Source organism: Ogataea polymorpha, assembly GCF_001664045.1.
Source record: "Ogataea polymorpha strain NCYC 495 leu1.1 chromosome Unknown OGAPOscaffold_4, whole genome shotgun sequence".
In the NCBI taxonomy this organism is placed as follows: Eukaryota; Fungi; Ascomycota; class Pichiomycetes; order Pichiales; family Pichiaceae; genus Ogataea; species Ogataea polymorpha.
This window is the reverse complement of record NW_017264701.1, coordinates 424524-437867: the sequence shown is the minus strand read 5'-3', so window position 1 is coordinate 437867 and position 13344 is coordinate 424524. Positions and strand designations below refer to the sequence as shown.

General features: G+C 44.8%; 8 protein-coding genes across 8 annotated transcripts; 4 read left to right on the top strand and 4 right to left on the bottom strand.

Annotated features, from left to right (window-relative positions):
- Positions 1 to 16: 16 nt before the first annotated feature.
- Positions 17 to 4265, bottom strand: OGAPODRAFT_76569 (uncharacterized protein; the record flags this gene model as incomplete). The annotated part of the gene is made up of 1 exon (XM_018356199.1): positions 17 to 4265. The coding sequence occupies one exon, from the start codon at positions 4263 to 4265 to the stop codon at positions 3375 to 3377; it is 891 nt and encodes a 296-aa protein (XP_018210568.1). The 3' UTR covers positions 17 to 3374.
- On the top strand, positions 179 to 4265 carry OGAPODRAFT_16492 (trehalose phosphate synthase subunit). The gene is made up of 2 exons (XM_018354467.1): positions 179 to 262; positions 305 to 4265. The coding sequence occupies exons 1-2, from the start codon at positions 240 to 242 to the stop codon at positions 3372 to 3374; spliced, it is 3093 nt and encodes a 1030-aa protein (XP_018210567.1). The 5' UTR covers positions 179 to 239; the 3' UTR covers positions 3375 to 4265.
- Positions 4266 to 4379: 114 nt separating this feature from the next.
- OGAPODRAFT_16491 (uncharacterized protein) lies at positions 4380 to 5815 on the bottom strand. The gene has a single exon (XM_018354466.1). The coding sequence runs from the start codon at positions 5773 to 5775 to the stop codon at positions 4870 to 4872; it is 906 nt and encodes a 301-aa protein (XP_018210565.1). The 5' UTR covers positions 5776 to 5815; the 3' UTR covers positions 4380 to 4869.
- On the top strand, positions 4389 to 4823 carry OGAPODRAFT_36237 (uncharacterized protein; the record flags this gene model as incomplete). Its single annotated transcript, XM_018355321.2, has 1 exon — positions 4389 to 4823. A coding segment is annotated over one exon (435 nt), but the record flags the coding sequence as incomplete, so codon positions are not given.
- A 374-nt stretch (positions 5816 to 6189) lies between the features above and the next one.
- OGAPODRAFT_13091 (uncharacterized protein) lies at positions 6190 to 10060 on the top strand (the record flags this gene model as incomplete). The annotated part of the gene is made up of 3 exons (XM_018353348.1): positions 6190 to 6192; positions 6255 to 9982; positions 10042 to 10060. The coding sequence occupies 3 exons, from the start codon at positions 6190 to 6192 to the stop codon at positions 10058 to 10060; spliced, it is 3750 nt and encodes a 1249-aa protein (XP_018210564.1).
- Positions 9261 to 11068, bottom strand: OGAPODRAFT_16490 (mitochondrial GTP/GDP transporter). The gene has a single exon (XM_018354465.1). The coding sequence runs from the start codon at positions 11061 to 11063 to the stop codon at positions 10161 to 10163; it is 903 nt and encodes a 300-aa protein (XP_018210563.1). The 5' UTR covers positions 11064 to 11068; the 3' UTR covers positions 9261 to 10160.
- A 225-nt stretch (positions 11069 to 11293) lies between these two features.
- Positions 11294 to 13334, bottom strand: OGAPODRAFT_76566 (uncharacterized protein; the record flags this gene model as incomplete). The annotated part of the gene is made up of 2 exons (XM_018356198.1): positions 11294 to 13256; positions 13292 to 13334. The coding sequence occupies 2 exons, from the start codon at positions 13332 to 13334 to the stop codon at positions 12274 to 12276; spliced, it is 1026 nt and encodes a 341-aa protein (XP_018210561.1). The 3' UTR covers positions 11294 to 12273.
- Positions 11347 to 12264, top strand: OGAPODRAFT_24286 (uncharacterized protein; the record flags this gene model as incomplete). The annotated part of the gene is made up of 1 exon (XM_018355268.1): positions 11347 to 12264. One exon carries the CDS (start codon positions 11347 to 11349, stop codon positions 12262 to 12264), a length of 918 nt encoding a protein of 305 aa, XP_018210562.1.
- Positions 13335 to 13344: the final 10 nt, after the last annotated feature.

Here is a 13344-nt window from a genome sequence, read left to right as displayed (position 1 = left end):
TATATTTCATTTTTTTACTTGTGTAGTACCGACTGCCCCGAGGTATGTATGTATAACTTTGTAAAGTGTTCTTCTAGAAATTTATGCAATATAGCACTTTTTTTATTATATTTGCATTTTCTTAGCACTGAAGAGCAACCCAGTTGCGATCTAAATAATTTCGGTGGTGCCATTTCTTAACGAGCTATTGAAATCTACCATTGAGTCTAAACTGAATCTCAGGGTTTGTTCATTATAAGATGACCATTCTCGTTGCTTCTTTGTAAGTATGCTAAGAGTTACATTGATCTAACACCTTCTCCAGATTTCTGCCATACACTGTGCATTTTGAAGTCCAAGTCAAGGACAAGTGTGTCAACAATGACACTGAATTTGACGATATTGCTGAGCCTATTAGACAGCCGAAAACGAGCGCTTCTTCCAAAGACAAGCAATTAAAGGATGCTACCAATACGACTATTTCTTTGATAAAGGCTCTTGCGAAAAACTCGTCAGCTTCGAACTTGAGCCAAACAGATTTGATTGACAACAGGATACAGGTTATCTCCGAGGATGACGATGGCGAAACTTCGGTATCTACGTCGAACACCGACGGAGCAAACCAGAATGTATCTGTTCAAGAATTTTTCTTCAACAACCCCAAACAGCCCACGCTGGATGAGATTAGCCAGTTGAAAGAAGCTTCGAAAAGCTCACCATCGGTCAATGTGTCGACATCAACGTTTATTCAGCCAAAGTCGAGGGTCAGCACTACAAAAATCACTGTTTCGTCATCGGTCTCGGAGAAGCAAGCAACAAAGGGCCCTGAGTTGCTACACTCGTCTCTGAAAGTCAACCGACCAGGGCTTTCGTCGCGTCGCTCAAGCTCGAAGGTGGCAAAGCAAGCTCTAGAGAAGCCTTTGGAACGCGAAAAAGACGAGTATCCGCCGGAACACGAGAATGCTTTTCTGCCTGACGAGGATAAGGTGACGCCCTTTGGAGGCTTTTCAAAACCTGATTACCACGACCTTTTCATCAAAGACAACGTTTTTGCAACTGCACCTTGGAGAGTGGTTGAGTTTGACAAGGCCAATGGTAGCTTGAAGAATGCCATTCGCGTTGCGGCCGCCTCTGATCCGGAAACCAAATTTCGATGGGTGGGCGTTTTGCCCATTCCATCAGATGTGGTTCCACAAACAACCAAAAACAATATAGCAAAAGAGCTGAGCGAGAAGTATGATTCCTCTGTGGCATTTGTGGATGATGTCACTTTCCATGGCCACTACACCAGTTTTTCGAAAGAAATCCTATGGCCAATCTTTCACTACCAGATCCCTGACAATCCAAAGTCAAATGCTTTCGAGAACCATTCGTGGAAACACTACGAGAAGTTAAATCGGGCAGTTGCAGACCAAATTGTTTCGCAGTATAGGGAAGGCGATATTGTCTGGGTGCACGACTATCATCTCATGCTCGTGCCTAAAATGATACGTGAAAAGATACCAAACGCCAAAATCGGGTTCTTTTTGCATGTGTCGTTCCCTTCGAGTGAGGTATTCCGCTGTCTAGCGCAGAGAAACAATATCCTGGAAGGTCTTCTAGGAGCCGACTGCATTGCTTTCCAGACAGAGGAATACGTGAGACACTTTTACCAAACGTGCAACAGACTACTCCTAGCGGACTTTGATGAGTACGGAATCAGGTACAAAGATAGAGTTATCAGTGTCAGGGGTAATCCTATCGGAGTCGACGCCGAATTACTCAACAAGAGATTACAAAACAACTTATGTCTCAACTGGAGAACACTAGTCAGAGAGAGATGGGCAGATAAGAAACTTATTGTCAGCAGAGACAAAATTGATAGAATCAGAGGAATCAAAGAGAAATTATTGGCATACGAGCGCTTTTTGAATGATAATCCAGAACGCGTTTCTGATACTATACTCATTCTTATCTATACGAAGGCCAAGATGGAGAAAGATGATGATTTTGAGACATCAATTTTCAATATAGCCGAAAGAATCAACGCGAAGTCGAGCAACATCTCCACCGATCAGCCTGTCATATTCCTCCACCAGGATATTGAGTTTGAGCAGTACTTGGCGCTCCTGGCAGAGGCAGATTTGTTCATTATCTCTACCCTTAGAGAGGGAATGAACCTCACGTCTCAAGAGTTTGTTGTTGCGGCACAAGAGACCCATTCTCCTTTGATCATGAGCGAGTTTGTTGGTTCAGCACAGGTAATGACAGAGGGTCCTCTTTTGACCAACCCGTATGATGTCAAACAGGTGGCAGAAAACATCAAGCTCGGCCTGGAGATGTCTCCCGAGGAGAAGCTCCAGAGATGGAAAAAAATGTATGCCACCATCCTCAAACACGACTCCCAGTCGTGGGTGAAAAATTGTATTCACGACATCGAAACAGCTTTTGCAAGCAATCGCAAAGACTGTTCTTCTGAACTGACGCAATTATCCCAGGCTCTGTTCAAGGAAAAGTACCACAGCTTGCCTCATCCAGAAAGCAAACGGTTGTTCATTATCAACCTCGGCAATCTCGTTTCCAAGGTGAACATTCCGGGCTCCTTGATCAATCCTGTTCAGCACGAATACATCATGTCCACGCTTTTCAATCTTGCGAATGACCCGAATAATATCGTTTACGTTTTCAGTTTCTTAAAACGGTCCGACTTGTTGCGCAGGTATCGCAGAATTGGCGAGCTTGGTCTTATTGCCGAGAACGGAGGCTATATCAAGCTCCCAAACAGCAATGACTGGTTCACCGTTATTGACGAGAATGAGCTTACCTGGATGCCGACCGTCATAGAGGTGATGAATGCTTTGTGCGAAAGATTGCCTGGATCATTTGTTGAGGTGGAGGAGTGTACTGTTCGCTTCCACACCGAGAACTGCTCTGACGTGGACAGGGACCACAAGCTCAAATTAGTTGGAGAACTGATCACACACGTGAATGAGTTATACTCCAAGGAATTCAACTTACATGCCAATCTTATCAACGGCATTGTCATTGTGCAAGAAGCAAATTTGATTGTCCGTGCGCTTTCGTTCGTGATGAATCAGAACTCCTTCGATGGCCATCTGAGAAAGATTCCATCGTCGTCACTCACAAGTCCTGTTTCCCAGCCATCCGACCTGACAATGTCGTTCAAGAATCAACCTCAGCTCAAACACAATCTAGGCTTTGTCATGGCAGCTGGTGGAAACACGCCAGTGGACGAAGAGGTGTTCAACTATTTCAACAGCTTGGAATTCGATATTGAGAATAAGTTCACCATTAGGGTCGGACAGGATAATTCCAACTCCAAAGCAGAGGAAAAATTATCGGGTGTCAATGAATTATTTAGGATTTTGTCCACGGTCATCGCCAGCGACAAATAATCATCGTCTAAAACGTTTGTTCGGCTGTGGTCTGTGAGGTGTTCCATATTTGCTGTTATCATATAGTTCGTTGATTTCGTCTATAAGGGGTTTATCTTCAATAATGTCAAACTGATGGAAAGTGTCGTAAACGAGATCAAATTCCGTTATTGATCCATTCTCCCTGTTGATTTGCCAGAGATTCTCTTTGCCACGCTTCTGTCGTTCTCGGTCGGCCTCGATCCTAGCCAAAAGCTGCTTCCGCGTTTTTGCAAATGTGTCCTGCAGGGGCTCTGTCGGAGACTGCATCTGGTGCTTATCTATAAAAAAACGTTCGTACTGAGACTGGCGTCTTTTCTCCAATAGGAATTCCCACGCACAGTCGAGCTGGCCATCAATGGACTCTGGAACATCTCTGTCTGTGTACAAAGGTTTTTCGTCGAACTGGAGCTGAAGCTCGATCCTATTTCTATCCATATCAGTCAGCAAGTTGGAGCCATATTTGGCCTTGTATTCTTTGAGATTTGTGAACTTGCATGATCTGGAGATGTTTACCAATATCGTGTAAGCAGCATGGAGATTGGTCAGCAATCTGGTTTCGCAGGACATGGTATCAGGCTTTGGAGGGAGGATTTTGGTAAGTATAAGTTTCATATCCTTGATAATCGAAGATATGTATGGTTTCTGTGGGTCATTCTGGCAGTATAGAATCAATTCCTCAAGGAATTGGAAGATGTTGATGCGAATATTGAGGTCTGCAGCGTCGAGACTCTCCAAAATAACAGAATAAAGGTCGTCCTGAAGCTCCTTGTGTTTCAACAAAAACTTGGCACACTGTTGAGCAGCCTGTTTCGACGGCGTGAGCGAGCTCAGCTGTTTCGTAAGATAGACTCTCGCCTCGAAGGAGTCCATGGCCTAAAAGGTTCCGGGTAATGAATAAATATTGTAGATGTTTTGGCACAGCCAATTTCCTCAGGTGAAAAAAAAAATTTTACTAAATTTGTTCTGGACAAAATGGCTAATAAAGGAAAGGGCAAAGGAGGAAAGAATAGAAGAAGAGGCAAGAATGAGAACTGGTCTCAGAAAAGAGAGCTTATTTACAAGGATGAACAGCAGGAATATGCACAAATCACAAAAATGCTGGGTAACGGCCGCGTGCAAGCAGCTTGTTTTGACGGTGTCACCAGAATTGCGCATATCAGAGGAAAATTGAGAAAGAAGGTTTGGATGGCGCAAGGAGACATCATTCTTGTTGCCTTGAGAGAGTTTCAAGACAACCAGGCCGATGTGGTGCATAAATATACCGCGGACGAAGCACGCACGCTGATTTCCCAAGGGGAGCTTCCCGAAACAGCAAAGATCAATCAAACAGATACATTTGGTGAGGACGTGGACGACGACGCTAACTTCGAATTTGGAAATGAAAGTGAAGAGGATGAAGAGGAGGAGTTGGATATTGACGATATTTAAAGGAGGTGTATATGGTCTCTATGTATTCTTGCTCAATTTCGGGGTGCTAGTTCAATTCGAAACTGTCGGAGCGTCTTCGAAGGCGGTCAGATGGGTCGCTGTTTAAATTGTGGTACGCAGAATCCTGGTTCGGTCTGTTCAATTGCATTGATCTTCTGAACTGGTATGCAGACAGGTCAGAGTTTAATGGAATGTCGGATAATCCATCTTTCTTCGTAGCAAACAGTTCATCTGTGTCAGAACCGTGACGGGAAATGTCCAGCAGAAACACACCGCTGAAAATGATGAGGAATCCGCAAATCAAAGAAATAATATTGACGGACGAGGTGGTGTTGAATCCGCGGAACAAGATGAAGGAAGCACACAACGTAGCTGTGGTAAATGTCACGTAGTACAGTGGGTTGACAATGGAAGTATCGAATTGCGCCAGCGCCTTGTTGAAGTAGTTCATTTGTGTCAGAATGCACACAACCACCACAATGATGAAGAAGTAGGTAGAAGGATGTGTAAATTGGTTGTTGCCCTGAAGAGTCAGCTTAAGGGCAATTCCAAATGCCTTGATCGCACACACGGAAATTGATCCCACCAGGGAGCAGATGCTGATGTATATCATAGGGTTTTGGTTTCCAAACTTAGGAGCAATTTTGTAGATCATGAACACCGCGTAGATACCAACCACAAGAGCGTACAGCATGAAGCCAGGCTGTTTGGCGTAGTTGAGAATCTCGTCCACTGTCTGCACCTCCTTGTCTGCTGGAGCATGCAGCACGATGATTACCGAGCCAAGTAAACAAATTGCACATCCCATTTTACCCAGGGTACCAAGTTCCTCCTTCAAAAATACAGAGGCCAAAACGGCGCCAATAATGACAGAAAGAGCTCCAAGGGGGGTCACCAGTATGGGAGGAGCGAACGTGTAGGCCGCAAAATTGGCGATTTCCCCAATAGCCATAAGCGAGGTACCAAGGATCCAAATTGGGTTCGTCAGGTACGAGTACGACTCTCCGCCGCTTCCATCTTTCAGTAGACCTTTTTTTGTAAGCACAAACGACGTTCCAATCGCCAACGACGAACTGATGGCCAGCGCCAGTCCAATGTACTTGTCTTCCATTATGATATGAGAAAACACGTAAATTATTTTTATTTCGCGAAGCCTTGGTTAAAATTTTATTTCCTGGCACGTACCTCAAGATGCAGCTTGATGGTGTCAGGGCGGCACTGATCAGACTGAAAGATGTGGACGAGTCTGTGGAGCCTCAGCTAGTCGACTTTTTCACCTTCATATTTAGCCAGCTTGAGACGGATCGTGTTTCCGCGTGCAGTACATTGTGTCTCTGGCTGACAAGATCGCAGAGACTCGTCGAAAATGGTGTTGGCAACAAGGACAAGATTTTGTCTTTGGTGACTGATAGATCTGACTATTTTTTACAGTACATCATTGATTTCTGGAACGATTCCGGGGCTCCAATAGGGAAATGTCTCAGGGAATTGTTTGCAAAGCTGATTTTATTCATAGATCGAGCCCCATCTAGAGACCTCATTTTCGAAGCATATATTGATCGTTGTCTGCAGCTTCCATATTCTTCTCGAGCATTATATTTCTTATTAGACCATCTTATCAAAGAGCGACAATGGAGTGTCTATGTGATCCAGCAGCGTCCGTCTTTTATCCAAGAAGCTATTGAATACATATGGAGCAATGCTCTAGCTAGTTGTATTGGAAAAACTGTGCCCTTACTTCTAGGAAACCTATACACAGAAGATAATATATCTTCTTGGTTTTCTCTGTGGAAAGAGCCTGTGCTTCATAATTTGAAGATCCCAAAACTGAAAAAACACACAGAAACTTACCTGCTACCGAATCTCTTCAAAATTTGCAGACCTGCTACCGAAATTTTTCTTGATGCTGTGAGACCAAACACACCAATATTTCTTGGGTGCTTGAAAATCGCGCAAGATCTTGCGATTGTCTCGGATCCAACTAGCTTTTTGTCCTATGACGAGTTCAGGGCTTTCTTGTTGCAACAGGATGATCGGCTACGGCTTGTGGCATTATCGTTGCTCCTTTCCTCTCCTAAGGGAGCCATGCCTATACAGAGCACAGTGTACCAACTTCTCGAGGACATCACTGACCACCTGTTTTCCCAAACGGATCTAGAGGCTAGAACCGCGTCTCTCTCGTTGCTCAACACTTTCATTATTAGAGTCAGAGATTCGTCGTACGCTTTGGACCGAGACGCAAAGAGTTTGGCCAAAAAGAACTATGCCAGATTTGAAAAGGAGATAGTATACAAGGAAGCGCTTGTCTCGGATGCTCAGCAGTTTTTGGCGACCCTGTTGGAGAAGGTGCTTTTCAATTTGCGACCAGGTTCATCGTACCACTGTGTTTCTTTTGGCTACGCAGTTTTAAAGTCTCTGGTGAAGTCCGGTCTCGATAGCAGGGTTGACGACCGCTACTTCGACAAATACAGACACAATGGTTTTCCTTTTTCAATGGAAATTTATTCCGCAACCCTGGTTCGCATCCTCATCGACCATTTGTCAGATGACTACGACGATATTCGTTCGATTTCTTGCGAATTTCTCGAAATGTGTCCTGTTGACATTGAAGATTATGTGGACCTAGAGCTTGCTCAAAAGAGAAGCCTACTGCTACTGTCCGACATGAAGGGAAAGAGTGTGGACTTCGCGGGCAAATTCTTTCAGTTCTTGGTTGGACATAAGAGGGATAAAGGCCTTGATGTAGAGCCTGTCTTGCGGCTGCTGCTACAGAGCTTGAGGCACGAAATTGACACCACGCACAACCTTGGAGAAGCTTGCTTCAAAGCCAGCATGCAGGGGTACTTTTCTGCACTCAGGCATATTTACACGATCAAGAGCGATGATTTGGAAGACCACGTTCCTGCGTTGATCGGTTGTTGCATGGATATTTGGCAGGTCACAAAAGGTGTGCTGCAAAATGACTCTCCAGAAGGGAATTTACCGGAGGAAGTGGAAGAATTTAGTGCCGACCTGGAAGCAAAATATGGCAAAGCATCGCAGGTGGTCTACAATTATTGCTGGAGGGCTTTGAAAGAGTCGACTAATCTGCTCGAAATACTAATTTCAAACTACACCATAGATGAAGAGCAACTCCGATCCATAGGTGAGACTCTGATGGAGCAACTTGCAACAGTCAGGCACAAGGGAGCATTTACCTCCGTTTTCCCTACATATGTTGCATGCTGTAAGAAATCCAGCTATACCCAGGAATGGCTTGATCAGACCCTTCATCTGGTCAAGAACGAGAAAATCTCAATTACAAGAAGATCTGCCGGCATCCCGTTTCTTCTCACCGCTATGCTACGTTCTGATGGCACTCTGATAGCCTCCACTATGGATAGTCTTGTTCAAATTGCACAGCTACCGATTGACCAAAATGCAGCAGTATCGACCAACATCCCCCAAGTCAACGCCATTAACTCGATCAAGGCCATCATTGTGGATTCTGTTTTGTCTCATGAGTCTGCAAATTACGTTGGACAGGCATTGCAACTCGCTTTAGATTCTTTTGGCTCGAGAATCTGGGCCGTTCGCAATTGCGGAGTGATGCTTTTTGCTGCGTTGCAAACTAAGCTATTTGGGAGCAAAAAAATTAGCAACAATCATCTCTCCACTATCTCTGCACGACTGTTCTTTTCCAGGTTCAAGACTATCCGCAATGTTCTTCTTGAATCGCTTTCCGACTCCATCAGCACAGGTTTCACAAGAGACAATGTGGAAAAAATGTATCCTGTGCTTACCACATTGACGCGGCTTGAAGCTACGCCTGGCTACGAGGGATTGCAAGAATTCAAGCCGCTCGTTCTTACGTGTTTGAGTAATGAAAGCTGGAAGTTGCGCGAAATGGCTGCAAGAGCACTTCCTGCTCTGGTGTCCTCCGACACAGTGTTTGAGGAATGCTCTGCATTACTGAAAAAACCAGGAAACCTTAATGCCGTCCATGGCTCGATCTTGGCTGTTCAGGAGCTGATTATCCGACAAGAGCTGAAAAACGAATGGTCTCAGGTTCCCAAGGAGTATATGGATTTGATTCTGTGTCACCTGCCTAGCATGCTAAAGAAAAAGAACTATGCTATTCAACTGACGTATTTCAGGCTAATAGAGCTCACCAAGTGCAAACTGGATCCAAAATCAGTAGCCCTGTTGGGCAACTGGTTCATTGAGAACGGCCAGATGTCTAGACTTGACGGGTCGCACCAGCTGGCTTTGAGGAAGTGTGCAAGTTTACTTTTGGACTACTACAGGAAGTCTCGCAAATGGAGCGTGTTTATTGACTTTCTGGAGCTTGCAATGAACTCCCTTCACGAGGTACGTGTTGCTGCAATTGAGTCCTGTGATGTAGATCTCCCGGACAATGTGAAGTCCGAAGCAATCCGGATTTTATGGGACCTTTGTCAGCGTGAAAATTGGGACTACGTTAAATCGATGGCCTTGAAATGTCTGAAAAACCTTTTAGAAACGACAGAATTTGATGACCCTGAGATGGTACACAGTCTTTTCTCTCTGCTTACCTTGCACACAAACAGTGATATCGAGATGAGCTTGATTGAAGCATTGGGACCTTTGGTTGGAAAGCAACTGGACCCATTGGAGTTCGATGGCTGGTTCAAGACAGTCAAACGCCTGAGTGCTGATAGCAATGAGTTTCCAGCTAGAAAAGCATCTTTGAATGCACTCATTGGGTTCAATTCTGTTCATACCGGAGACGATGGTTACGGTGTTCAGGTAAGACTGAAATTATTTGATTTTCTTTCTGACGACGACGATGAACTCCGTTCTCTTTGCGCACACCATTTGTCAGATTATCTCGGACTGAAATATGCGATGGTCCCCATTGAAGTGGAAAGAAGATTGGTGGATTATTTTATCAGTATGAAGCAAGAATATGTTGCATTCGATGATATGTTCCATCTGGCTACTCGATGTGACTTCTGTGAACTATTCGACACAGACTTGCTACTTTTCGCTCCAGAAAAGGACAATTTCTACAAAAACCCCATTCGGCGCAGTCTTCAGTTCCAGGAGCTCGCTTTGGATGAGAAACCCAGCCTGGAATTATGGCGCAACAAGGTGGAAGCTAATCTCAAGTCGATTTCTGAGTTAGTCGACGAGGACGGGTGTTTTGGTCCTTTGACGGAGCCAAAGAAGTTTAACTTCGTCTATTGCACTCTTATAGACATACGGGTGCTGGCTAAAGCTGGGATACGGGTTGACTTACCACGTCTGCCTGCTAATTGTCACCCATTAATCCTGCAATTGGCGAATACTCTCTAATTAATTGTATATACAGGCAGGTTAATTAAGTAATTTATCGAAGGCTGGAATCAAAGTCTGGGCCAACGCAAACGAGAAAACAAGCTTAGGACCGGTGGTGAGCAGTTTCGGAGTCAATCCCTTGAAGAAAGCAGTGACTCCTTCGTTCTTTGCCATGTTCTTCAAAATGGTGAAACCAGACTCGTTGGCCTCAAAATTCTTGTTCTGGATTCTGGTCTTAATCACGTCTAAGGGAGCGGAAACAATCAGAGATGCAGAGGCACCGAAGATCGAGGCAACGAAGTTTTGGCCCCACGTAGCAGAAGAGTAGTCCTTCAGGTGGAAAATGTATTCCTTGGCAAATGCTGATCCACCAAACAAAGCAAACGAGCCAGGGGCGTTTCTAGCAGCAGTCCATCCCCATCCTTTGTACAAACCAAGTCCTTCATCTTGCAAGATCTTGAAGAAACCTCTACCCTTAAAAGCTTCAGGGTTTGTCTGTCTCTTGATCTTCAGCACATCGAGAGGCAGTAGAATAATTTCACCAATACCAATAAGAGATCCAGCAGTGGCAGACAGCAGTGCTTTACCGGTCTTGGCTCCAAAAGCGTCCTCGTACGTCTTTTTAAAGTTGGTAGTCAGAAACTCGTTTGCAAAAGGCTGACCGCCATACTTGTACACTCTTTGCAAGATCTTGTAGCAAGCAGCATAACCAAGGCCTGGGAATAAACTAAACAATCTCTGGCCAATTGGCTTGGAGGCATTTTCCCTGAAAATGACCTTGTTGAAGATTTCCAAGCTGTTGACTCGGGTTTGATTACTCATTAGTCTCTTGGAAATCGTATCAACCGGGTGGAAGACAGCTATCTCACAAATACCTGCGGAGGCAGATCCAAGCACTCTGGCAGAAGCAGATTGTTTTTTGTCTGTGACTGAAGGAGACATGGCGGAATCACGGAGGGAGGGAAGTCTTTAAACTGAAAAATTTGAAAGAAAATTACAGATCTTTTAATTTCTGCCAAGGTACTAATCGGGTAATTTTTCATTTGGAGCGCGCCAGCATGAATTAGTGGTTGCAGTAGACGCAAAGGGTGGCAAACTCTGGTTGCTGTTGAATAACACACAACCAGCGAATATTGGAAAAGTCTGTCTCCTAAAAACTTAGTTGGCAAGTAAATTTATTATCTTATCTAACGCGCCAAAATAGCTTCGTATTTAGATATCTTGTATGATTGGCGACTTCTCCGGAATTTGCACGAGAACCTCGCTTCCACTGTGCACGCTGATCAATCCGTTGCATGCCCATAATGCCACCTTTGTGGGGATCATCCCGGATTGCTACGCGCGCACGGTAGATATTTCGAACACATTAATATTCCAGATCGGAACGTCATTTATACACATGTCCTCGCTCATAGTGGCCCTTATGATCATATACAACGTGCGATTGAGATACACTGCTGTCGGGAGAAAAGAAATGCTCACGTTTTTCTGGAGTTTTATAATGTTCACGGTGTCCTGCATCGTAGTGGACACTGGAGTATCTCCAAGCGGATCTTCCACATACGCATATTTCGTTAGCTTCCAGATAGCCATGACCGGCGTTTGCTGCTGGACGTTATTCTTTGCGGGACTGTCAAGTCTGAATTTATGGGACGATGGCTCCCTGCACACTATGGCAGCCATGTTTGGCTCCTCTTTTGGCGTTTTCGTCCTCAATTACGTCGTGGCAATTCTCACATTTAATAATTGGACCAGCATTATCAACACTGCCGAAACTATCCCTCTATTCGTGCTCTACTTCATATTCAATGGATTGTTGCTTTTCATGTACCTGCTGTGCCAGTTATTCATATGCTTCGTCACTCTTGTACTCAACTGGTGGGCCATCGAAGCACTATGCCTCTCAGTATTCTTTTTCGTCGCTGCTGAGTGTCTCCTGTACGTCTTCAGCTATGACATCTGCACATCGTTGAGCCACTACGCAGACGGGCTCATTTTCAGCACTCTTAGTAACCTTTTTGCAATCATGATGGTCTATAAGTACTGGGATATTATCACTTTTGACGACGACGAATACATCAGATATACTGAAGTCGTACCGGGTGTGGGATACAAGGAAGACGCCCAGGCTCTGCTGAATTAGATGGAGCTTCTATATTTTCTCGAAATCCTCGACATTATCGAGCAAACCGCCTTCCTTCTTCTCCTGGCCCCTTTTGGCAAACTCCTTGCCGAGCGTGAGCAAAATCAACTTGTCCAACAATTTGTATAACCATCCTGCAACCACGAGAATTCCGCCCATAATCGTTGCCAAACGCACCACAAATTGCCAGAAAGACAATCTTGTCTCCTCCACAACAAGCTTAATAGGCTCAAAGTCGTACTGAAAAAATATTCCAGGAACGTATTTGCCTGAAGACTCGGTGAGCGACAGCGAGTATTGGTTGGTGTCTATCTCAACTCCCAGTTTGCGATAAAGGGTCGGCACGACGTTCAAGTGGTATTTGAAAGTGTGTAAATGGGCATCGGTTGTTTTAAGGGTCATATCCAGCGGATTGTCCAGGTAAGGGAAGAACTCTCCAAACGAAAACTCTGAAATAGCATGCGTGAAATTCAGACCCTCAACAGGAACGCGCGTTCTATCTCTATACCCGTACCCCTTTGCGGTAATGTGAAGCTCGCCCTTGACTCTGTTCACAGGAATTGCGCCAAATATACGACAAGCAGGTGCTCCTTCGTCGTGATGTTCGCCCTGATACTGGAACCTAGCCTGAAGGGATCTCTCTAGAACCGCTTCCAGTTCTGGAGTCACAATTTTCTTGGCAGATTGCTCGTACCATCGCGGAATGTTGAATGTCGTCCCTTGGTAATTCAACAGCTCTGCTGCTAAGAATCTGTCGTCGGTCAAGTCTCTAACGTTTGTGTGAATGTAATTGCACGGCATGGCAACAACAAGGTCCAAATTTATCACCAGGTCTTTGCGTACCACTTCGTCAACTGTAAATTGGTGATCTATGGCACCATCGATATATCCTCCAACCTCGACCCATATGAGAAACAAAATAAACAGATAGGTGATAATGGTGGAGTACGATCCTCTCGTAGACCGCACCTGCTGCGATGGTGCTATTTTTGCTGCTGTGTCAGTAACAACCACTGGTTTCACTTACGAAAAGCATCAAATGTGCGAATAAACCCGGTCGATCTATCCATCGTGTCAAGT

Coding starts and splice junctions, on each gene's coding strand:
- OGAPODRAFT_16492 (XM_018354467.1), top strand. CDS start 240: ATGACCATTCTCGTTGCTTCTTT. Junction 263..304: donor ACCATTCTCGTTGCTTCTTT/GTAAGTATGCTA, acceptor CACCTTCTCCAG/ATTTCTGCCATACACTGTGC.
- OGAPODRAFT_16491 (XM_018354466.1), bottom strand. CDS start 5,775: ATGGCTATTGGGGAAATCGCCAATTTTGCGGCCTACACGTTCGCTCCT.
- OGAPODRAFT_16490 (XM_018354465.1), bottom strand. CDS start 11,063: ATGTCTCCTTCAGTCACAGACAAAAAACAATCTGCTTCTGCCAGAGTG.